This window comes from Neodiprion lecontei, chromosome 1 (assembly GCF_021901455.1).
Source record: "Neodiprion lecontei isolate iyNeoLeco1 chromosome 1, iyNeoLeco1.1, whole genome shotgun sequence".
NCBI lineage: Eukaryota > Metazoa > Arthropoda > Insecta > Hymenoptera > Diprionidae > Neodiprion > Neodiprion lecontei.
This window is the reverse complement of record NC_060260.1, coordinates 14,918,370-14,941,949: the sequence shown is the minus strand read 5'-3', so window position 1 is coordinate 14,941,949 and position 23,580 is coordinate 14,918,370. Positions and strand designations below refer to the sequence as shown.

The 23,580-nt window shown below is 42.4% G+C and overlaps 2 protein-coding genes across 4 annotated transcripts in view; one reads left to right on the top strand and one right to left on the bottom strand.

The window, feature by feature from the left end:
* The window catches only part of LOC107227861 (annulin-like), a 486,920-nt gene that overhangs the window by 197,491 nt on the left and 265,849 nt on the right, over nucleotides 1-23,580 (top strand). For 2 of the 3 annotated variants that reach the window (XM_046738423.1, XM_046738482.1), the window contains one exon: nucleotides 8,775-9,004. In XM_046738423.1, coding sequence (XP_046594379.1) covers nucleotides 8,775-9,004 — 230 coding nt within the window. Of the gene's footprint in view, nucleotides 1-714; nucleotides 737-8,774; nucleotides 9,005-23,580 lie in introns of those variants that run through there. The other variant, XM_046738525.1, reaches the window with a different exon arrangement.
* LOC124294194 lies at nucleotides 16,144-22,468 on the bottom strand. Its single transcript, XM_046738671.1, has 2 exons — nucleotides 20,398-22,468; nucleotides 16,144-16,841 (listed from the first exon to the last, which is right to left on the bottom strand). Exons 1-2 carry the CDS (start codon nucleotides 21,658-21,660, stop codon nucleotides 16,815-16,817), a joined length of 1,290 nt encoding a protein of 429 aa, XP_046594627.1. The 5' UTR covers nucleotides 21,661-22,468; the 3' UTR covers nucleotides 16,144-16,814.

The following is a 23,580-nucleotide window of genomic DNA, read 5'->3' as shown; positions in this document are numbered from 1 at the left end:
GGTTAATTATTTACGGATTCGCCAAAATACGTGGCCACTTGTTTGTATTACTCTTTCATTGTGCGAAGTCTCGTGCAAATACGCAAGTTACAATTGGCGGATTCTCTTCGCAAGACCTAGACCTAACGATTATTGCGAGGACATTTCTCCCACTCTTTGGTTCTGAAAGAAGAGCAAGTTAGTCCTACGTCATCCCTCAAAGCTTAGTGTTACGAAGAAACATTTCACATACTCAATATTCTCTTTTATCACTGATTATTTCTTCATAATAACAAGCTTTTATTAAAATTAAACATAATCTTCAACAGAAAGGATCTGCAGGACCTCACTTCATTCCTTCAGAGGCCAAAGGCGAAGAAATTTCACAAAAAGTTTATAATCGCCGATACATGGGAGCAGAATGGAGACGAATACATCGAGGACCCACCGATGGACCCCTGATCCCATTGAAGAACATAACTCCACTTTCCATGGACGAAAAATTTTTAAATCACATTCTATCAAATAAATATATTTTGTACAGGAAAATTTTTAATTTTTTCTTTCGAATCTATGGTCTGTTTGAGAAAATCAATCAATAACAAATAATAATTGAATTGCGATTTTTGGCAGAATCAATCCGAGTGGACTAAAGTAATTTATTTTTCCTGAACATTTCAGTTCAGATACGACTACCGCTGATCGCGCCGTATAAATGCTATGTGGCTTCATAAGATAGCAGCCAGATAAATGCCGGGTGAGTTCTATACAACGCACTGAAAACTAGGCGCATCGAAAAGCCACAGGCCATTACAAGGTGACGGCCAGATAGAAATCACATTATTTTAAGACACTAGGGGCTTCGCCCCTGCGCGTTTCGTGCGCCAACCCCACCTCGGCGCTGCGCGCCTCACTATTTCCTCATGCATTGTCTATTAGACAGGTGAATTCATTTATGTTGATTTCCTGACAGGTCTGCAACTGTTGATCGGTTGTTTCCGATCAAACCGACATTGCTATTGGCTCTCTATGCAGGTCTGCTCAGATTATTTTCGTAAACGAATCCACTCACATGTACAAAACTTCCGATGCCGTGCAACCCCAATTGCATTCGGCGACTTATTTTGCTATAGTCATCATTTTCAGATTTTTTTACGTATATCTACGTATAGAGATATAGAGTCTACTGCGTCTGGTTTATAAGTACAAATAATTGATATCAATCCGTTTTTTTTCAAATAAATTTATCTAACATTTTTCACTTTAAATTTAATTCGAAGTTGACTTCGAATCTCATTGATTGATGAAAAATTTCGATCTTTGCCTTCGCTCGTCTGAGCTCAGAGTAGATTCAATTGTTTATTTGCGAGTTTCCCCAGAAACTTCTTTCGCCCGAGTCAGTTCCCGTTCTCGTGGGGAAGAATCGAACATTTATTTAGAGCTCCTCAGAAATTTTTATGAGGTTCATGAGGATTGGTTGATAAAACAAACCTTTTCTTCTTTATCAGCTCCCATCTTGGTTATTAATGCAGAATCTACGGCTGATCAAGTTTTTAAAGATTTTTGTACTTCCTTGACATGCGTAGGTTAACCTATACTTGCTTCATGAAGGAATAAACTTAATTAGGTGAAAGACAAAAAAAGTAAAATAGATTTTCTATATTGGAATAACACAAAGATTACATGAAATTGTGTTTCAAAAATTGCTTTCCTGCAATCATTATTTTGTGCAGTTGGTCTCCATTTTGTAGGTTCGAGGCGGAGTGACGCTTTATTAGTCGAAATCGGGTTTCGGTCGGTTTGATTTTCTGCGTTGTACCTAACGCTTAGTCGGAATCGGGTTTCGGTCAACTTGATTTTCTGTGTTGTACCTAACAATCGCCCCGAGCATTGCTCTGTAATTAAGAGAGAATGATTTTAAGATAGGCTTGATTTTTTACGGGTCTGTAGATTGTGTGGTGGTAAACCTGATGGCGTTAATCCATTTAAATACTCTATCGGATATCGCAGAGTAGCTTCTTCGTCAAGTGCTGCATCCGCAGTATCAATTCCTTGTAATGTTGCGTAATCTATGATTCTTGATTCGAATATATTGCTATCCATTCTGCGTAGTATCTCTGTATTTAACTAATTAACTTCGACATTCAATGGAGCTAAGATGGATCTGTTTGTTAATTCATCAAGTGGCAGATTTCTTGGATATAAATCGTCTATTAAATTGTTGCTTTGTATTTCTTTCTCTGGTACAAACAACTCCATTTCTCCATTACCTATATTAAGTAACCACTCTGAAAACTTTGCTGCATCCTCCTTTGCTCGCATATTTTTTTTCAAGCTTAATTTTTCGAATATACTCTAAAGTGTAGAGTATTTAATTGTTTCCTCTATTATTTGTTGTTTACCTCCTCGTCTCACAATTGGTAAAACTTGTCTGAAGTCTCCACCTAATATTATAGTCTTCCCACCAAACGGTGATGCGTCTTCCATTATATCTTTTAACGTTCTGTCGATCAATTCTAAAGCATTTTTCGGTATCATCGAACATTCATCCCATATAAATACATCTATACTTTGTATTTTTTTTTTCATCGTTGCATTTATGAAAATTGTTCCTTCCTTTTGCAGTGTCAATGGTAATCCAAATGTTTTGTGTGCGGTTGTTCCATGTGGTAGTAAGATGGCTGCTATACCTGTCCAAGCAACACATGCAACATTTTTTTTTCAGATTTCAACATGTAGTACAACGCGTTGTATAAAAATGTTTTTCCTGTTCCTCCTGATCCATCGATGTGAAAGCATTTTTCTTGTTTTCTACCGGTACTTTTGTCATACATAATTTTATCAAAAATTTGTGTATAAATTATTTTCTGATCGTTGGTTAATTGTTCCACCAGTTCACTGCCTTTCTTTGCAAAGGTTTCTATATTTTCCACTGTTATTTCTTCTGCTTTATTTTCGAAAATTATCTCCAGTATTGGTAAGTAAAAATCTGCACATGATCTTGCCTCAGCTCTGAGCAGATGCTCAATTGCACATAGTGCTCTATTTTCATGCTGATCCATGAAGTCTTCAGATAGTGCTTTCTTGTAAGTATTCCATAAATCTATTGCGTTCGATGGCATTTCACCGATTAAATACCACACAAAAAAATGACGTAACCGTTTTGGCATAAGTATTGAAACAGCTTCGTCGAATATCTTGAAAGCTTCGTCATTTGTCGCAGTTAAACCCATATCCACTGCAGCATCTCTAAATGTGTTCCATTCTCTCCCGTTTACACTGCGTAAATCTATAAAACTCCTTGCATTTGTCGCATGTCCAAGGATTAGTTTGAGGTGAAATCTTTCGGAATCCCTTGGTGAAACATTTGTCATTCTACTAACTACTTTACATGCATATTTTCTTTTTTTCCACGTTTTTGTTGCTTCTTGAAACGAATAGTAATCTGGCGTGTTCGCGTAAGTTATATTTCTTGCCATTTCATCTATGCTGTTCAATTCAAACCATGCAATAAGATGGGTTCTCCATTTTTTTTCATCTGGAGCGGCTTCGACTTCTCTACCTTCCTCAAACGTTGCGTATTGTTACCCCGGTAGGTGTACAGGTAAGCGTGTGACTGCATGACTTCGTCCATGCATTGGCAGTTCTAGTATACGCCAAGCTGCTTCCATCGGTCCTACGTAACGCGAATCTACATAATCCTGTATTTCGTTGATTATTGGCTGACCATCACTCTCGCTGTTTGAATCAGCTATCTGTACTCTTGCACAATCATGTCCCTTGTGGATGTACTTAATAGCCATTATTGACGCACAATATTCTACGTTCATGTGGCAGTCGTACTTTGCAAGTAGGTATGGATTGTGAGGCGCAACCATGCTGTTGTCTACTTGGATATTTCTTTCTTCCACGCGGTTGCAGTAATAGTTTATGTCTGTACTTTTTCGTCTCCGATACTTTGGAAAACCGCCATCGCTTATATCAGTATTTTCCACTAAGCCTTTCGGAAATTTCTTTGAGCATGACTTCGTTACCGAATTTCAGCGTGGTATTTTGGATGTGTGAGGGCCGTGTAGCATGTGTGATGTGACAGATTGATATAGTTGTGGATGTATTTGTTTGTCTGGTATTTCTGCAGATATGAAACTGTCAATTGCTTCTGGAGTCAAAAGTTTGTCATTGTTATTTAAGATAAATAGTATGTGAGCATGCGGTAAGCCTCTCTTCTGAAATTCAACTGTGTATACGTATCCTTCAATCTTTCCAAATACTGAACCGCTTTCGATTTCCTTTATTGCCTGTTGTAGCCGCATGTTAAATATTCGACAAGCTATTGTTGGGATGTCGTTTGCAGTGGTACGTGTAGGAAAATCTTTTAATACCGTACATATTTCCGGCCACTTAGGATTGCATGTCATTGTGATGAATAAATCCCGTCGTCCAACTTTCCTTGTTATTGCCATTGCATCTTGGTACTGCTGTTGCATATGTCGCATGCTGCCGGAAAATGATGATGGTAAAATCATTTGGTTCCCAAGTCTTGTTCGATCCGAAGTATTCGCTTCACTATTTGATATGTGATCAGTCATTCCCTTGTAACATTCTACACGCAATTGCTTCTGATTATTTCTTAAAAACAATAAACGCTGCGATTCGATTGTGAGATATGCGTGAATCACATAGTGTTGTGTCAATCGTCCGCTCAGCAACAACTGATTCTGTGCTTCGCCTCGACGTAAGGCCAATCGATGTCCATAGTATTGAACAGGAGAGATTTTCTTGTTTGTTCCTACGTGTTTCATATTATAGCTCCATCCTAAATCACCGCTCGGAAATAGTAATGGAAAAGTCATTGGATCAACGTGATGCGAATATTTCGGCACATATCCAACTGCACGGTCTTGTTCTGGAAATACTTGTACTTCTATATTTTCAGATGCTGCCCCGTCATCTGAAACGATCAGAGCTGCTAGCTCACCACAAGTTGGCGCATTGTACCGCCGTCTATCGTCTTCCTTGAGTGCTATAAAGTTTAATCTGACCAGGCTTTCTCCCGTAACAAATCGCTCGTACGTTGTTTTAAAATTTGCTGCGTAAGGATTGATATCTATTATCAGTCTACCAATAATTTCTAACAGGTTTGCTCTTCTTGCGTCATTTTCTTTCAGCGCTAGCTGAGTTTGTGCATCGTAGATGTAAATTTGTCCATATCTCGGTCGGTTATTGTTTGCGGTCTCTAAACTTGTAGATATTTTGTAACTCACATCCCCGATTATTTTCATCACATATGGTCCTGGATTCCCCAGATCTGCCACGATACAATTGAATGATGCAAACGCAAACGCGTCATATATCATCGTATATGTTGTCTGAAGTGTCTTGATACTTCGTCATTCCCTTCTCGCAGACGTTGAAGTACATCAGGATATTCCGTTAATGGTGGTAATGTTATTTTTCCTCCATGACAGCAATTATTTGCCACCCTTCCTGTTTCATATTTGAACCTTTCTGCATTGCAATGTTTACATTTTACGTTCATTTCACTCATGTCTAGTTGCTCCACAGTTTTGAAAATGCCTTTTTCAATTTCCCCGTTGTAACGATGCTCAGCAATGATTGATTCACTGTTCATTGCTTCCACTCGTTCTCTGTTTCTGTTTATTCTATTGTTTGGCTGAATACAGACAGTTCCTTCTCCATCGATGTCAACGTATCACTGTCACTTAATATTTCATCACAAACATGAATTTCAGATACGTTATTCTTGCTCATAAGTCGTTGATACACTTCTTTTTCGTCTGTCGTTTCATCTACTCGTTGTCTCTTGCTGTCCAGTTCAATTCCTTCTGTGCTTACTTTTCTTTTTTTCATCAATCTAAGCTTCCATTCGTTGGTTGAAAATTGGTGTTCCTTCTCTATTGATATCGATCTATCTCCTTGACTTGCTGAATTATTTTTGCTACCGCTCTGCCCGTTATTCTCCAAAATCACCTTCTTTATATTATTTTTTTCTCTATATTTGTGTTGCTGTTCACTCCGCAAAACACCTCTTTCTCTTGTGATTAACATAGATCCTGGTCGTCCTCTTGCCTGGTTATAGGAATATTTGTTTATTATTATTCTCTGGCTTATTTGGTTATTCGCACTTACAATTTTATTTTCCTTTTTCTTTTGTGATGCGTCCGACCATCCACCGTCTCCATCGCCTTGTCTGCTGGTTGAAACTCCTCCTTTCTGTTCGTTGGTTGAAAAGCCAGTATGATATTTTTTGTTCGCTTCCCTATATTTTCGCTGCTGTTCTCGTCGTCTAATTTTTCGCTCTTCTATGTCCATCATATTGGTTGGTACGTCCTCTTGATTTATTTTCCAAATCAATAATCACAATCGATTCTTCTAATTCTTCGACACCCTTCGTTGAATTATTTTTACTACCGCTCTGCCGGTTATTCTCCAAAATTACCTTCTTTATATTATTTTTTTCTCAATATTTGCGTTGCTGTTCATTCCGCAAAACACCTCTTTCTCTTGTGGTCAACATCGATCCTGGTCGTCCTCTTACCTGGTTATACGAATATTTGATGGATATTATTCTATGGCTTATTTGGTTCTTCGCACTTACAATTTTATTTTCCTCTTTCTTTTGTGATACTTCCGACCATCCACCAACTTCATCGCCTTGTCTGCTGCTTGAAACTTCTCCTAACTCCATTGTCATCGTAAATCCTGGCTGTCCTTTTGACTGTTTGGTGATATATTTAGATTTACTATTATTTGATTGTCACTTTTCATACTTATTACTCACTATCTGAATTTTATTTTGGTTCTGCAAGACATCAAAGTGTCCACTGTCTCCGTCGCCGGTGAAGAGTGGCGAGAATTGTGTTTCATTTTGGGATCTGATTCGGTGTGGATGAATTTGTTCTTCGCGATACACGATTAAACGTATCTTAAAAATGTCCGCAGCTGCACCTAATTCTGCTTCTCCCCCGTAAATTCCATTTTTTTCATATGTGATTTGTAATCACCAGGTGACCTAATCACAGCACCGTTTGACTCATCACCTGTAATAAAACCCGCAAATGTAGACCAATTATCCACTATATTTGAAACGATACTCAGTCTCACCTCTGCGTGTCGATCTTGAGTGCCGTATACACAATACGCCAGCGCGCGAAAAAGACAATTCCCGTCGGGAACCATCTTGATAATTTTCATTTGCATGTTCATTTTTTGCGTGTCAGAAACAGATACCTATAAAGATATTTGTCAAAGACTGTCATAACCAGCCGATGACAGCTGTCAAAGGAAGTTTTGTTCGCTAGATGCTTTTTGTTTTGTTTTCGGCATCTCACCCCACCGCCAACTTCATGCGTATACTATTGTTATTATAATCTTTTTTATTCTATTGATATTATAATCTTTTCTATACGATTGTTATTATAATCTTTTTATACCTGTTCATTTGTTCGAAATTTTTTTATGAGATAGGGTGATAACAATGCTGGCTATGCTGAATTGAATCTCACGCAGCATGAACTGGTAGCGACCACATTGTATCCGTGTAGCAAGGCGATATTAAATGCGCACCTTATGGCCATGCGGGTTGATCATGTGGCTGTCACCAGGAAACAATGCCATGAGGCTAGCCTCAACATGGCCATTTAGAAAAAACCAAGATGTATGGTAACCAAGTTATACTTGGATATTGGATTTCAATGTGGCTTGCCGATATAGACGATATGCTGATGTCACATGGCATTAATATGTCATGAGGAATGAACAAGATTGATATAGCAACAATCTTTGTAGAAAAGAACTTGGAGAACTTTTCACTTGTAGGAATGTTTCACGTAGAACCGATGCCCATTCAAATTCGCTCCTACATGATCAGGTTTGGTTCGTATATACATACGGTGGTGCTACACTATCCGGTAAGATTTATTCCAACAGATTCGTCTCTGTAGAACAAGGTTCACGCACAAGACAAACCCTGCACAAGTATACGTATATCGTTCTGCTAATTACTTCGAGGTTGTGTTACATTCGTTATTGTGTAGAAAAAAACCCGTAGAATTGACATTGACCTGTCCATGTAAGATCACCGCTTGTAAAAACGAATCTGGAGTAACGAACGTATAGAACGGCCTCATGTAGAAACTAATTTTCAGGAACGAACCAAACCGATTCATGTAGAACCGTGGCGTATGAAAATAAACTCGTAGAACAGTTGCATTTAGAAACAACCCTGTACCAACAGACTTGTAGAACCACCGCTTGTAAGATTGACCCTATAGAATTTTTTTCTAGTAAAAACATGAATCACCTAATATCAGTTACACGCACTGTCACTAAAATTTTCGATGCATCTCAAATTGATATCTCCTTCACAGCTATTGCAAAAAGTAGCGTGTGCAACACATGTGGTTATTTAGATTATATTTCACTCGTATGATTACAGCATTTACCTTGGCATATGATGCGTTTACACTAATGCTCCTGCGGTGACAGCACTGGCTTTCGTTCCACAATAAAAAGTTCACACTCGTAATCGCAGTTTTTCTCACTTCCGACACAATATACTACTATGTCTCCGTAAGTTAGTAAGTGCAACTGACTTTACAATTGAGACAATCACGTTTGTCATGTTTGTACTCAATATCATCAATACTTTTTGACATTGTTATTTTTTAACTGTGTACTACACTTGTGTCAATCAAACATTTTAACTATGGTAACTATTGTAGATGTGAAACTTGTCTATTATGTTGCGAAATAGCAGTATTTTTATTTTCAAGATGATACAGTATTCCTGGGAGATGAGAGTGCGCGTCAGGAATACGTGATGGCGGATGCTGGGTTGATATGGCGTGGGAGCTACAATCGACAGAGGCCTACTGTGTGGAAGTATTCACAATTTGAGAAGGACGTCTTGGAGTGTGCCCTTTATCTCGTAATTGAGACTGGAAAAGTCCGAATATCTGGGCGACATGACCCAGTGATCATCTCACGAAGACTGTCTTCTGCGGTAAATAATATAAAAAGAAATTAAGCTCCATGCATATGCAGGGTAAGTCGCCTAATGTGTCGAGAACGGGAGAAGCTTCGTTTACGGAAGTCACGCACAGAAGTTATCGCACCGGAATATGTATCAATAATAAAAGTAATTCTGTAAGAGTAGAGTTTATTTTTGGAAATCTCATAGCTTTTTTGATTGATTTGCGAACTGGCGAAGGGGCAAACTTTGCATTAATTCAACTCGTCCCGTTCTCGAAATATGAGGTATGTATACCCTGTATAATGAATTAAACATGTAATACAGAATTCACATGCCTCATTATATGCTAACGGGGATTACATTGCTAGAAATAGCGTACAACCAATATCAGTTTTGCATTCACAATAAGAGCATCAAAATCCACACTGAAATTAAACAGAAACAACATGTCCACTTTCTTGTGATGCCATATAGTCGTTATTTTTAATACAATTTTGCGGAACACGTGTCACATGCACAACTTGACTTAATGATTGCACAAAGTAAGACCGATGATGTTGCACACCATGTATTCTATCGTGTCCATTTTTTTGAGGTGATTAGAAAAGTCTATTTCAACGAAACAATGATAATAATAATGATGATGATGACGATGATGATGACGATGACGATGACGATGACGATGACGATGACGATGACGACGATAATGACGATTACGATGATGATGATGATGATGATGATGATGATGATGATGATGATGATGATGATGATGATAATGATGATGATGATGATCATGATCATGATAATGACAATGATAACAATGATGATAATGATAATGATAATGATAATTATGATGATGATGATAATGATAATTATGATGATAATAATAATAATAATTCTTTATTGATTACAATGAAGTTTGTGAATACATGGGAGTAAGAGTAGAGAGTAGAGCAGGAGGTTGGCAGTGTTAGTAGAAAGACCCGCATTTGCACGAAGGACAAACGAAACTGTCGAAAACCTTATCCGGGTGTAGCCGGACCCGAGTCCCAAACACCGACCAGCAACCTGGCGCCTGAACGGCGTGACCCGGCTTACATTTTTCAAGTTGCAGTTCAAGTCCCAATTAATAGGCCCAGGATTTGAACCCGAGTCCTCCCTCTCCGCAGCTGCGAGTGCTAGCACAAGTGCTATAGTCCAGTCGAGATAGACATTCAGATGGAAATAATTAGGGGGAGCGATTTTTTTTTTTTTCTCAACTTTGGGTGGACGGTGGTTGGAAGTCTAAATCTCAATTTTCAGGAAAATCCCGCCATTGAGTTCGCCGCCATCTTGATTTAAAGTTCAATTTTTTCGTTTTTCTGGAATAACTCGTTAATTTGCAACTTGAGAACAAAAATGGTGAGATCCAAAGTTGTTGGAAATTTAATTTTCCACAAGTTTAGTGATTATCATTTTCACGCTAGGATCAATGTTTGCAGAGTTATACTATCAAGTTTGTCAAAAAAATCGTAATGGGTGGAATTTTATTTCTTTCAACTTTGGTTCTCGCACTTTTTTTATTCCACGATCAATATTTTCGGATTTATATTCAAACCAGAGGTGAAATGGTTTTTTATGTTTCAAATATTTCGTTTATTATGTAGTTTATTGACAAAAAATTGTAATGGAGAATGTAGAAGGGAATTTTGTGTCTTTTACATCTGGTTGTGTCCTCTCGGCATTTCAGCAAGTAGAAACCTGTGGATTTGAACAACTGATTAGTTATCTTAACTTGACAATTATGTATAATTCATACTAATATTGTTTCCCTCCATAAGATACGTACCTCCAATTTCAATCACGCGTAGTTATCTTCCCCTATGCCAATCGTAATCGTTTTGTCGAGGGCCCGGCTACATTTTGGCTCGCGATCTCTTCTGCCTCCTCGCTCTCGATCGGAGCATCAGGACCGTCGACGAAAGGTTCAGCCATTTCTTCCGAACGGAGATCCTCGAAATTGTCGTCATCATCATCGTAGTCTTCCTCCAGCAGGAGATCCCTTATGTTCGATACATTGTCACACGTCTCTCCGCTGCAGTGCACATACAAAACGGAGCACTTGAGGCCCGCTTTACGGCAGCCACACATTTTTTCGCATTCGGACTTGCATTTGCAAGAAATCAATTTGAGCAAAGACTCCGGTGCTGGGTCAGCGGTGGTTGTGATCGGTTCCAACCCACGATTTGTTTTCTTGCAACCCTAATCCGTTGCGAGCATTTCGTACTCCAACCAAATTTGGAGTTGAAGGTATGCCCTATACGTGTGGCATTCCGCCGCTGCGCTTGTTGGTGGAAGTGTAGCCAAGTCGAATTTTTGTTTTACAACGGATTTCGTGATTTTTTGCATCGGAGTACGTCTACAGATTTATCGCCTTCTCCGCCTCCGAACAAAGCGATCAATAAGCATTCACCGGCATGAGCCAAGACAGCCTTACTAATATCGTGCTGCTTGAACAAGTTGAGAACTTTGGCGATTTGTGGATTTTTTTGAATCGTGGTGAGAAATTTTGTTTTCCCGATGCTGAATATCGAGGACGTAGTGTCACATCCGCTGAAGGCATGGAGAAATAAAATGTGCTGCGCAACATCTTCTCCATATTGGAAACTCTTCGGCAGGTACACGTGTCCAGGATTGCGCCCTCTGCCTGGTTTCTTGAAGAAAACGTTCTTCACATGACGTCTGATGCCAGTGAGTAGAACCAGAAGGTCGATGTCTTCGCCGATGATTGTTACTTGATCGTATTGCGGAGCTTCAGAAATCGCTGTTCCTACGATGAACGGATCTGCATCTGCTGGTGCCTGCTGAACTGTGATTTCGGACTTCTCCAGGGCTGTTTTAAGTAAATCGATAAAGTGGGCTTTGTTTTTGTCGTTCGCCAAAAATTTTTCCTGTGTTATAGAGGGAACGGAGGTCGCATTGACAACAATCTCAGAAGAACCGTACTTCGCTGCCCGTCTTCTGCGTTCCCACCCTTTAGGAACAGTCAGTTTTATATCAATAACAATGATAACTTTCTCCGTGAAATGTCTTCTCACGTATGACACGCATGTTTAGCAAATTTTATCGAACGTTGCTTGCATGCGAGGCCAAATAACTTTGTGCAACAAATATCCCCCGTCAATAACCTCGAGGCGCTTTTCTCCTAGGGACGGAGAACGTTGTAGAGGCTCGAAACAGTTGTATAATACAGACTTTGTACCCTTTCGCATTCCTTCTTCATTGAATAACGAAAGAGGGTACGGCGCGAGCTCGTAAGCGAAACAATCCTGCAGGTCTTTGTCGGATTGCTTGGAAATACTGATGCGCTAGAAAAGCAGGAGCAGTCGTTTTGTCAATGGTAATGCTGCTTGAAGTTGTATCCAAGGGTGAGATTTTGTCCTTTCGTTCAAATGTCACCGAACCGTAAATTGAACTGATCATATTCTTCATCATTTTCGCACCAATTTCAGAAGCGAGATGACAGTTAATATTTCCTGTGCCGATAAATCTCGTGCTGATAGACATCGATTGAGAATCGACACGGAAAGGATCATGTGCAGCGAACCACTGATCCAACTTCTCCATATCCAAATTGTCCCTAGAGACACGAGTTGGCCGGAAGTCGATGTGTTGCTCAGTTGTCGCGCTGTGAATGTTGCAAAAATCCTCCACTTGTTGGCAAATGTTCTGCATTTGCACCGCACCCATGGTCCATCTTGTTGCCACGCTTTCACTCGCTCCTCGCCCAAACAACCCTCCACTTATTTTAGATTCTGGATTTAGAGTCTGTTCAATCGACTAGTCAGACATGATGCCTGACCAAAATTTGTTGGTACGCCGAATTGTGAAGTAACCTTCCGTTGTAAATTTTTCATAATCATCAGCCGACATCTTATCACGCAGGTTCAACATATCTTGAAGATATAGATTGGCGCTCTTCGCGTACAGGAAGTGACCGCTAGCGTGGAAGAAGGGCAGCATCCTTTGAATTGTAGTGAGATGCAGTTTCCAGTTTCCAGATCGTTCAGCTTCTATGAACTGTTTTACCAACGTCACCATTCGGAAGTACTGCGTCCATAGTTCAGCAGTGGGTCCTTTGTTGACAAATTGATTAAGCGCCACCCCGAATTTATCGATCACAGCTTTGACCGAATCGTTTTCTTCGGCACCGAGAACGACCGTCCGATCTAAATCCAGAAGTAATTTCTCCATCTCATTTCGTTCCTCGTCGTCAAACTCAATTGTGTCCATAACGCGCTTCGCTAAGGATGCATAGACGAGAAAATGAGCACGAACAGCTATCGAGTACGCGTGACCTGATATGTTTTGTCGGAAATTGACCACCAGGATTAATTCCCGTACTTCCCTTTCATCTTGAAATTAATACTTATAACAATTATTGATATGGGCAAGGTTAGATATTTTAAATAAATCCACTCGGTTTGGGGGTCAATCAAGGATGGTTTATTACCCCAGAGGAGGAAAACCTCAGCAGGAACTGAGTAAAAACCTCCTCGAAATCGTGTACAATGTATGTGAATGAATGTTAGATTTATGAGTGGATGTGTGCACTGGATGTATCTAGAGAGAGAATTGTGACGATTCGAGTGAAGACACAATAGGGGTGAGCTCAACCACCTTACAAGATGCTAGCGTGGAAGATAGTTACACAATAATTATCAAGGGGATAATCAATTTCCCAGTGGGAATACAAGAGAGAGATGGAACGGCCGAGAGGCGCTATTTTAATGGCCGAGAGGCGCTATTTGAATGGCCGAGAGGCGCTATGTCATGGAGTGACGACGAGTGTCGACCCTCTTATGCCGCAGTGGCGTTGTCTCAGTTATGTATCAACACAACCATCGTGACAAATACTACTTAGCGTCAGTTCAAATCAGAGATTCGAATTATACGCTCACCAAATTGGAGAGGAGCCTGAGTGCTGTCTGGCTCACGCGTATCAAGCAACTGATTGTGCCAGCACGTGTTGACCCGGCGTTTCTCCGACTTACCGTATTGCGCATGTCAGGTAGCCATTGTTTTCGAGTTCTGCACAGATTTGAAGGTGTGTGTCACACGTAATCACATAAGCGTATCCCAATACAAGTAACTCTGCCGTGTAGGCACGATACATGATAGGATCTTCTCTACACAATTTTCAGCGTAAACAATTTTCAGAGCGTCCTCAAGTCCACTGCCCTTCATTATGAATCCAGTCGCACCCAGAAATGATATGAGAAGATGAAATCCCCTCAGGCGAAGAATGATGGAATTAATCTCAGAGGGGGGATCAGTGTTGGAAACAATGTCATGCGCTTTACAATACAGTGGCTGAGCGAACGTTACGATGCAGGATTTGCTGTTCGAAGCTTTGCTCCTGGCGTGAGCATACATGAGAGTTGTATGTAGCGTGTCGTAATCTGAAGGAGGTGCATGGATAAACGGAAGGAATATTATACTCGACCTGACGAAGGTTTTTCCGGCCGTAGCTTCTTCCATGAATCCATTCCACCCTGGTATATCGTCGATGCAGGACCATTTTCCGTAGAGCCACATCAGATCACCAATGGTTGGCAGACATGTTTCAGAGATTTGTTGCATTTCCGTTATATCAGCAACCTTCACGTTCCGGAAACCCGCTGATTTTTCTTCACCGTAATAAGAAATTTCTACGTGTCCGGCTTCTGCAATGGCTGCGGCAGTTGTTTTTGAAGAGTAGCGACTTGTTGGTGTTTTCGGTTCTACAACATCGAAGGGAGTTAGGCATTGAATCCCTCCCATGTGGTGAAAAGTATTATTTCCATCCAATGCATTTATGTGGAAGTCTGCGTTGTCAAAAACAAACTGTGAGAATGTTCCCTCTTTAACCTGGCACTGACGTCGCATGACAGAAGAAGCTTCGTACGTACTAATTTCATCGTACGTTGCAGAAAATCCCAACGCTGAAAGAACGTTGATTAAAGTTCTCGACCCAAATTTCTTGTATAAGAAGGCGCCAACCCGCAGTTTTAATGGCGAAAGGAAAGATCGCGGACGTACGGCAGATACGATGGCATGCGCGATAGCAGTGCATTTTTTCTATCACGGATCGAGCGAATTCCTTTTCAACTTACAAATAATGTTGGTCAAAAGAACGTGGAGAGATTCGGGAATTGCATCCTCGACGTTTTTCAAAAAGTTATCGGTCGGAGGATAATTCTTGACATTATGAAGTGTCGAGCGTATGACCTCTAAAATTATAGCGGCAGCTTCGCGCACGACCCTCAGCCTCTCTGGTCGTGCATCCGCATCTCGATTCTCGTACCAGCGTTGTGCGAGTAGTTTGTGACCAGTATTTCGGAACAAAACGACGGAACCAATGCCTGTCACCTCGAATATTACAATTTCGTCTCAATAATGTTCCTTTGAGCGTGCCTTTACGGTTTTCACATGAGGGATGAATTCTCCTTCTGTATAGTCGAAGCTTCTTCATAGGCGAAGTTGCCTCGTAGTTTTGAATTGAACCCTTTTTATTTGGGTGAAGGATAGAGGTTGAGGTTTTCTTGAATAAAAAAACTCTCGCGTTTGAGCCATCGAATTATGAATGTTTATTGGCTCTTGTGGAAAAAGCCTTGCGGCATAAAAACCCACGAAGTATGAACGTGTATTTGTAAACGTATAAAAGTATGTGTCGATTGTGTATATGAATGTGTATATGCCGATTACAGCCCGTTTGGCTCATGCCACCGCGATCTCGAGTGCGTTTCGTATTGCCATTTTTGTTTCATTCGATTCGATCGAATTTCGTATGATTTGCGTTTGCCTTACTCCGAGGAGCGAACGTGTATGAGAGTATGATTGGTGTTGGTAGTACACCAAGAGCGCTCGGGCTCGTTGTATGATGGAAGGGTGCAAGACCCTTGGTATGCGTGTATGGGCACTCGGTCCCGTGTAGAATGAGAGACACTCGGGCCGTACTCATCTACCTTACTCCGAGGAGCGAACGATACGAGAGGATATTTGGGCCTCTCGTCTTTTGGTTGTGTTACGAGAGAACGCACGGCGTCGCTCACGATCGTCACTAGACGGACGACTTAACTCGACTGTTTTAAAAAAAATGCGTGATGCGCGCTCGCCTCCTCATCTACGTGAGATTTGGCATCCCTGCGGAGACGAATCGTTCGAGCGCGGCTCGCACTCGAGATTGCAATGACACGGGCACAAAACGACGCTCAGGCACTGAACACCCTCCCCCCGTTGGGAGTGCTAACGAACAAAATTATGCAAATAGTAGTACATGTCATTAACCTTATTATAACTGATCCTTTTACAGCGATTACCTTAAGTCTAAAGTTGATATTTTATGCATAGAGTAAATAATTAATTGGAATATGACCTTGAAGAAATATCCTTGGCTTACATCTACATAGTATATTGACTGAATATTGCGTAAGTATGAATCGAAAACTCGAATTTTGAAAAATTAGAAAGAATCAATTGTAAATTTCAACTGAGAAGAGTTCGAAAATTATCGTTTTCGTTGAATTCTCCCGATAATCTCAAGCGCTTATGGGCAAAGCGCAAATCGATCTCGTGTTGCGTTTGTAGAGTCCTCGAGTCGTTTTTACGGTGACCACCCTGACTACGCCATCGCCTCCAGGATGTAGTTCCACCACTCGACCCAGTCGCCACTGCATACATGGTTGGTTCTTGTCAATCAATAGGACTACCGTGTCCAGCGCGATATTTTTGGTCGGATTTATCCATTTCTGTCTCTTTTGTAACTCGCTCAAATATTCGAGTTGCCACCGGCGCCAGAATTCTTGTCGTGTCTTAGTGATTAGTTGCCACGAGGATATTCGGTTGTCTGGAACAAGCGAAAGATCATTTTCCGGCAGCATTGTGAGCGGTCTTCCAACAAGAAAGTGCGCGGGGGTTAAAGCAATTGGATCGTTTGGATCTGTGGAAATAGGGCACAATGGGCGCGAATTGAGAATGCCCTCAATCTCGATTGCTAGAGTAGTCAATTCTTCGTACGTAAACAAAAAATCGCACATGACGCGTTTAAGATGGTGTTTACACGACTTTACAGCCGCCTCCCATATACCCCCGAAATGAGGTGAGAGGGGCGGATTGAAATGCCACTCAATTTTTCTGGTCGACGTAAATTCGTACAGTTGAGAACGGAAGTCTTCGGACTCTCTGACAGCGTAAAATTCACGAAGTTGACTGTTCGCGCCGACGAAATTCGTCCCATTGTCCGAATAGATATGGCCCGGAATGCCCCGACGACTGACGAATCGTCGTAAAGCCGCTATGAACGCGTCTGTTGACAGATCGCTTGCGATCTCGATATGAATAGCTTTAGTCGACATGCAAATAAATACGCAGCCGTAGACTTTAATGCTGCTCCGATTCCGATGTTTCTTTTCTTTTGCGAGTATCGGACCGAAATAATCTACTCCCGTGTGGTAGAACGGCGGTGCATTGTCTACTCTAGATTTTGGCAAATCGGCCATCTTGTACGTCTCTGGTTTAGCCCGAAACCGGATGCATCGCACGCAACGTCGCACGACTTTACGTATTTGATTTCTGCCGTCTAGTATCCAGAATCTTTGCCGGATACTATATAATGTCGATTGGATCCCAGTGTGAAAGAATTTTTCGTGCGTGTGACGAATCAAAAGGTCGGTTACGTGATGTCGCGACGGAAGAAGGATCGGATTTCTTTGATCGAGCGAGATATCGGCCTTATTTATACGACCACCGACGCGAATCAAGCCTCTCTCGTCGACTCGCGGATTCAGAGATCCGAGTTTTGCGCATTTCACCCTTTCTTCGGATAAAAGACGATCGATTTCGTCTTGAAAGTGCGCTTGTTGGATTAATCGAATAACGCGATACTCTGCCTCCTCAATTTCCTTGATTGTCAAAACGCCCTTGACATTATTGTTGGGTGAGAAACGTAAGCAGTACGCGACGACACGAATCAATCGTGTGTATGACGAGAAATTTTTGAAAATTTCTTCCGATTGCGATTGCGAGAACATGCACAATGATTTTTTAATCCCCGGTAAATCCTTCTGAGGCGTTACCGCGACTTGCGGCCAAACGGATTCGGGCTGAGTTAGCCACGCAGGCCCCCGAAGCCACGAGTCGTTATTTAAAAATTCCCGTGGAAATTGACCTCGCGATAACGCGTCTGCCGGATTCTGATCAGTCCGGATGTGCCGCCACTCCGCGTCTTTACTGACTTCCTGTATCTCTGCGACGCGATGTGCCTCAAACACCTTTAGGACGCTCGGATGTTTGTTTAGCCATTGTAAAACTATTGTCGAGTCTGACCAGAAAATTGTCTTGTCCACGCGAAAGCTCGTTACCTCGAGGACTTCGCGATATAAGCGAGCAAGTGTCAAAGCGCCGCAGAGTTCGAGTCGAGGGATGGTTTGATCTTTTAGCGGAGCCACCCGTCCCTTTGAACAGAAAAGTCTTACGCGAATTTCGCCGTCCTGCTCGCAAGAGCGCACGTATATACAAGCTCCGTAACCCGTCTGACTCGCGTCGCAAAATCCGTGAATCTGGATATCGATTGGGTTATTTGTCGAAACGTATCGGTCAATCTTTAAATTGTTGATTAATGACAGTTGTTCCGCGAACGATCGCCATGCGGAATCTAACGCGCTGGGTACGGACTCGTCCCATGTAGTTTTTGCTTTCCAGCATCGTTGCATAATCACTTTCGAGGTGAGAATCACCGGACCGAGTAAACCGAGGGGGTCGAAAATTTTCGCGATTTCTGATAAGATATATCGTTTTGTGACCTTCTCGGAGGGCTCGATACGTTTCACCGTATAAAGGAAGTCGTCATTCCGCGCGTTCCATGATATACCGAGTGTTTTGTGCACAGGATTTTCGTCTGTCAGAAAATCGATATCTGCGGTTTTTTTGCTCAAATTATTTAGGGCCTGCGGGTGATTTGACGCCCATTGTCGAATGTCGAATCCGCCACGCTTCAATATTTCGATCACTTCGTCCCGAATTTGTACGATTTCCTCAAAGGTGTTTGCCCCTGATAACAAATCGTCGACGTATAAGTCGCGCGTTAAAACCTCGGCCCCCTTAGGATAATCCGCGCTCTCATCGCTTGCAAGTTTTTGTACGGTTCGTATCGCAAGAAACGGAGCCGACGACACGCCGAACGTTACGGTGTTTAGTTCGAATACGCGAATTCTTTCCTGTTGGAGCCAGAAAACTCGTTGGTACCGACGATCGCTGGGGGCGATCCAAATTTGTCGGTACATTTTCGCGATGTCCGCGGTAATCACAAATTTATAACTGCGAAATCGTAAAAGATGCTCGATTAGTTTCAATTGAATAGTCGGGCCGACCATCAGCGTATCGTTAAGCGACACTCCCATGCTTGTTTTGGCGGACGCATCGAAGACAACTCGGGTCTTCGTCGTAGCGCTTGTCGCCTTTATGACCGCGTGGTGTGGGAGATAATAACCGGGTAGCGATTCGTCGACAACGAGTGACATATGGCCTAGTTCTATGTACTCATTCATAACGCGATGATATTCCGCTTTAAGGACCGGGTCCGCGTTAAGCCTTTTTTGCAAGCCAGCAAATCGTCGCAAAGCCATAGATCGCGAATCACCGAGGTCTCGATCGGCGCTGCGGAACGGCAGACGAACGACGTACCGTCCCGACGGTTCGCGAGTGACGTTTCGAATGAAATGAGTTTCGCAGCTTGTATTTTCTGATAATTTTCTTTGACCAGCGTTTGCATCATCGAGCAACCAGAATTTTTCTATTGTTTCCTTTAATTCGGTCAGTTGGCACGACGTTCGCTTCCCGACCGTGGCGTTTGATTTTCCGCCGGCAACGGCCCAGCCGAGCTGAGTTTTCCGTAAGATTAGATCGCAGCCGTCGCGGGACAAATCACATTGTCCGATCGATAATAATGACAACGTTGTCCCTGACCCGATGAGGATGTCGATCCTTCCAGGCAAATGGAATTGCGGATCGGCCAATTTTACATTCCGTGGTAAGTCGATTGATTCGCGAGGAAAGATTTCGTTCGGTACGTTATCAGCTATTTTCGGTATGACCAGAAACGTGAGAGTTTTGTTGAAATTATCGTGTATCGAATAAAATGTACATTCGACCGCGCCTTTAGAAATTGTATTTGCGTCGTCGATCATTCCTACCGCGATCGTGCACGCGCGTATCGGTAGTTTCAATTCTCTCACAAGATCCTCCGTGATAAAATGCGCTGTCGCACAAGTGTCTAACAAAGCGCGACGTTTTAGGTATTGACCGCGTGAGTCTTTGACGCGTATTTGAGCGCTCAGCATTAACTGCGACTGTAACGCCCTTGACGTGAAGCTGTATGTAATCATTTTGCTACATGTTAAATTTACCTTTGTTGTCGACTTAGGTGTATCCGATGGTATCGTTTCTTGGGTCGCATGGGTGGATGCAGCAGGAGATTCGTTGTGCAAAAGAGTGTGGTGAAACCTGGAGCAGTTTTTGCAATGCGTCGAAGTGCATTTGCCGCGGTGCGAGCGCAGGCAATTTTTGCAGAGCGATGAACTCTTGACGAAATTCCACCGTTGATGAACCGTCATTTTTTGAAATTCGCGACACTGGTATATGGGATGACTCTCCCGTTTGCACACTACGCACTTTGCTGACGTGCCTATCGCTAACGTACGCGCGCCATTTTCTCCGCGTCGTGTCTTGATTCCGCTTTGATCTTTATAATTCGGAAGCGGTCGTTTGTAATTGGTCTCTGTTTTGGAACGCGATACATCTTGTTCGAGCGTATATAAACGAAACGCGGTCTCGGAGACGAATTTGTAAATTTGCTCGAGCGTTGGCGAGGTGTCGAGATTGAGCGTCTCTTCCCACTTCACCCGAATATTGTTGGGTAACGCGCGCTCGATTATCCGGACTAATAAGTGTTCATCTGGTATCACGTCCAATGACGCGAGCATGTTCACGTGTTGGCGCATGTCGTCGACGAGTCGCGCTAAATCTTTATGTGTCGCCTTTTTTACCGCGGGCAACTCGAGGATCGCGTCGAGATGTTTTACTATCAAAATTCGAGTCTTGTCATACGAATCTAGAAGTAACTTCCATGCCGTCCCGTAATTTTCTTCGCTCACGTTGTAAATGAGAATTTTATTTAACGCGTCACCCTCTAGGCAATTTTTTAGATACAAGAATTTTTGTAATTTCGTTATGTCTTCGCGAGAGTCGATCATTGTCAAAAATGTATTTTTAAACGATAGCCACTTTTCGATGTTGCCGTCGAACCTTGGGAGGTCGGCGACCGGCAATTTAAGTCGACGCGTGCCGTCGATCGGCAGCGACGTCACGTTTGCTACACCGGGATGTTGTGGTGCTGTCGATGATAAATCTGTCTCGATTTTAGTTATGATCGCGTAGAATCGATCTTGCAACTCGTCGAAGTCATCGACGTTGTCACCGTCTCCGTCGGTTAATAATGCGAGTTCATCGTGTAATTCCTCGTATGTTCGAAATTGTTCTTTTACACGATCCGCCCGCATTTTTATGTTCGCGGGTTCAAAATCCGCGTCCTCCGTGAGTCGCTTAAGTTTGGTAATGTTCGCCTTTAAAGTCGCACGCTTTTGATTAATAAATTTTACGCGGGCAGCCATTTTACTGAGCTTGTGCGTACAAATATTTGAGATCTTCGAGAAAAAACAGGATACGACGTCTATGCGTTCGATGTCGAAGCTGGACTGATTTTCAAGAGTCGGCTCTAAGCCTCTCCCCGTGCAGCGCGTATCTTTTCGAAAACGCGCGCGAACTCGTCCGTCTTTCACCGTATAAGATCAAGAGAGCGAGCGCGGCCCGCGTCAAGTGTAAACAAACCTCCCCGTGCGACGGTTATCTTTCAACGCCTAGATATCGAGACTCTCATAACAGAAAACGAGACCTATGTTTTATACACGTGATCGTCGGATATATGCATGCTACGTTCTTCACACAAAGCGTGCGTTGGACCGAAATGTGTTTTCGACTACGTCGAACGTTATGAACTATAGAAAGACGTATAACGCCAGAGAAAGTGTATAATACGATATTAAGAATCTTGTACCGTTTGTGTACTTATCTTTTTGTAGATGATGATCGTTTTCCATCGATGGCGAACTGGGGGGTGACGAGTTTGGAGACGATGGCTGGCTAGTCGAAGAGTGGCACGATTTATTGAATACGATGCACGTTTGCACCTTTTTCTTCTTGTCCTCTATGCGGGCGTGTGTTCGTATCCCGATTCTGACACCAAATTTGTATAGTCGAAGCTTCTTCATAGGCGAAGTTGCCTCGTAGTTTTGAATTGAACCCTTTTTATTTGGGTGAAGGATAGAGGTTGAGGTTTTCTTGAATAAAAAAACTCTCGCGTTTGAGCCATCGAATTATGAATGTTTATTGGCTCTTGTGGGAAAAGCCTTGCGGCATAAAAACCCACGAAGTATGAACGTGTATTTGTAAACGTATAAAAGTATGTGTCGATTGTGTATATGAATGTGTATATGCCGATTACAGCCCGTTTGGCTCATGCCACCGCGATCTCGAGTGCGTTTCGTATTGCCATTTTTGTTTCATTCGATTCGATCGAATTTCGTATGATTTGCGTTTGCCTTACTCCGAGGAGCGAACGTGTATGAGAGTATGATTGGTGTTGGTAGTACACCAAGAGCGCTCGGGCTCGTTGTATGATGGAAGGGTGCAAGACCCTTGGTATGCGTGTATGGGCACTCGGTCCCGTGTAGAATGAGAGACACTCGGGCCGTACTCATCTACCTTACTCCGAGGAGCGAACGATACGAGAGGATATTTGGGCCTCTCGTCTTTTGGTTGTGTTACGAGAGAACGCACGGCGTCGCTCACGATCGTCACTAGACGGACGACTTAACTCGACTGTTTTAAAAAAAATGCGTGATGCGCGCTCGCCTCCTCATCTACGCGAGATTTGGCATCCCTGCGGAGACGAATCGTTCGAGCGCGGCTCGCACTCGAGATTGCAATGACACGGGCACAAAACGACGCTCAGGCACTGAACACCTTCGATTTTTCCCATCAGATCGTGAACTGCAAATTGACATTCCTCATTATACTGTTCGATGTCATTATAAATGTACTCCATAGTACGATCGATGTTGTCGGATACTGGCCTCCCTGGTCGATTCCCAACCGTAACCGATTTATATCTACGTTTGGAACAATCGCTGTGATATCGCGCTCCAACACCAGTTAGATCGGGAATATTTTCAATACGCGCTTTTACTTCCATCGCCAATTAATCGTTACGATTACTGAAACGTTCGAGCAATGTATTCCCGAACAAGGTTTTGGTAACAGATGAAACACTTTTTCGCTTTTCGGTCGGGAGCTCTGCTTGCGATGGCAAATCCTCAAGTACTTCGCTACAAAAGAAACAGCGATTTTCGAAATCGAACGCCGTTGATATATTTGTTTGTACTGCTGATGACTATGACAAGGACGTCGATGCAGATTTTTCAAGGCTTTTCCGACGTGATGCCTGCGCAGATCTCGAATCACTGTAATGTTTA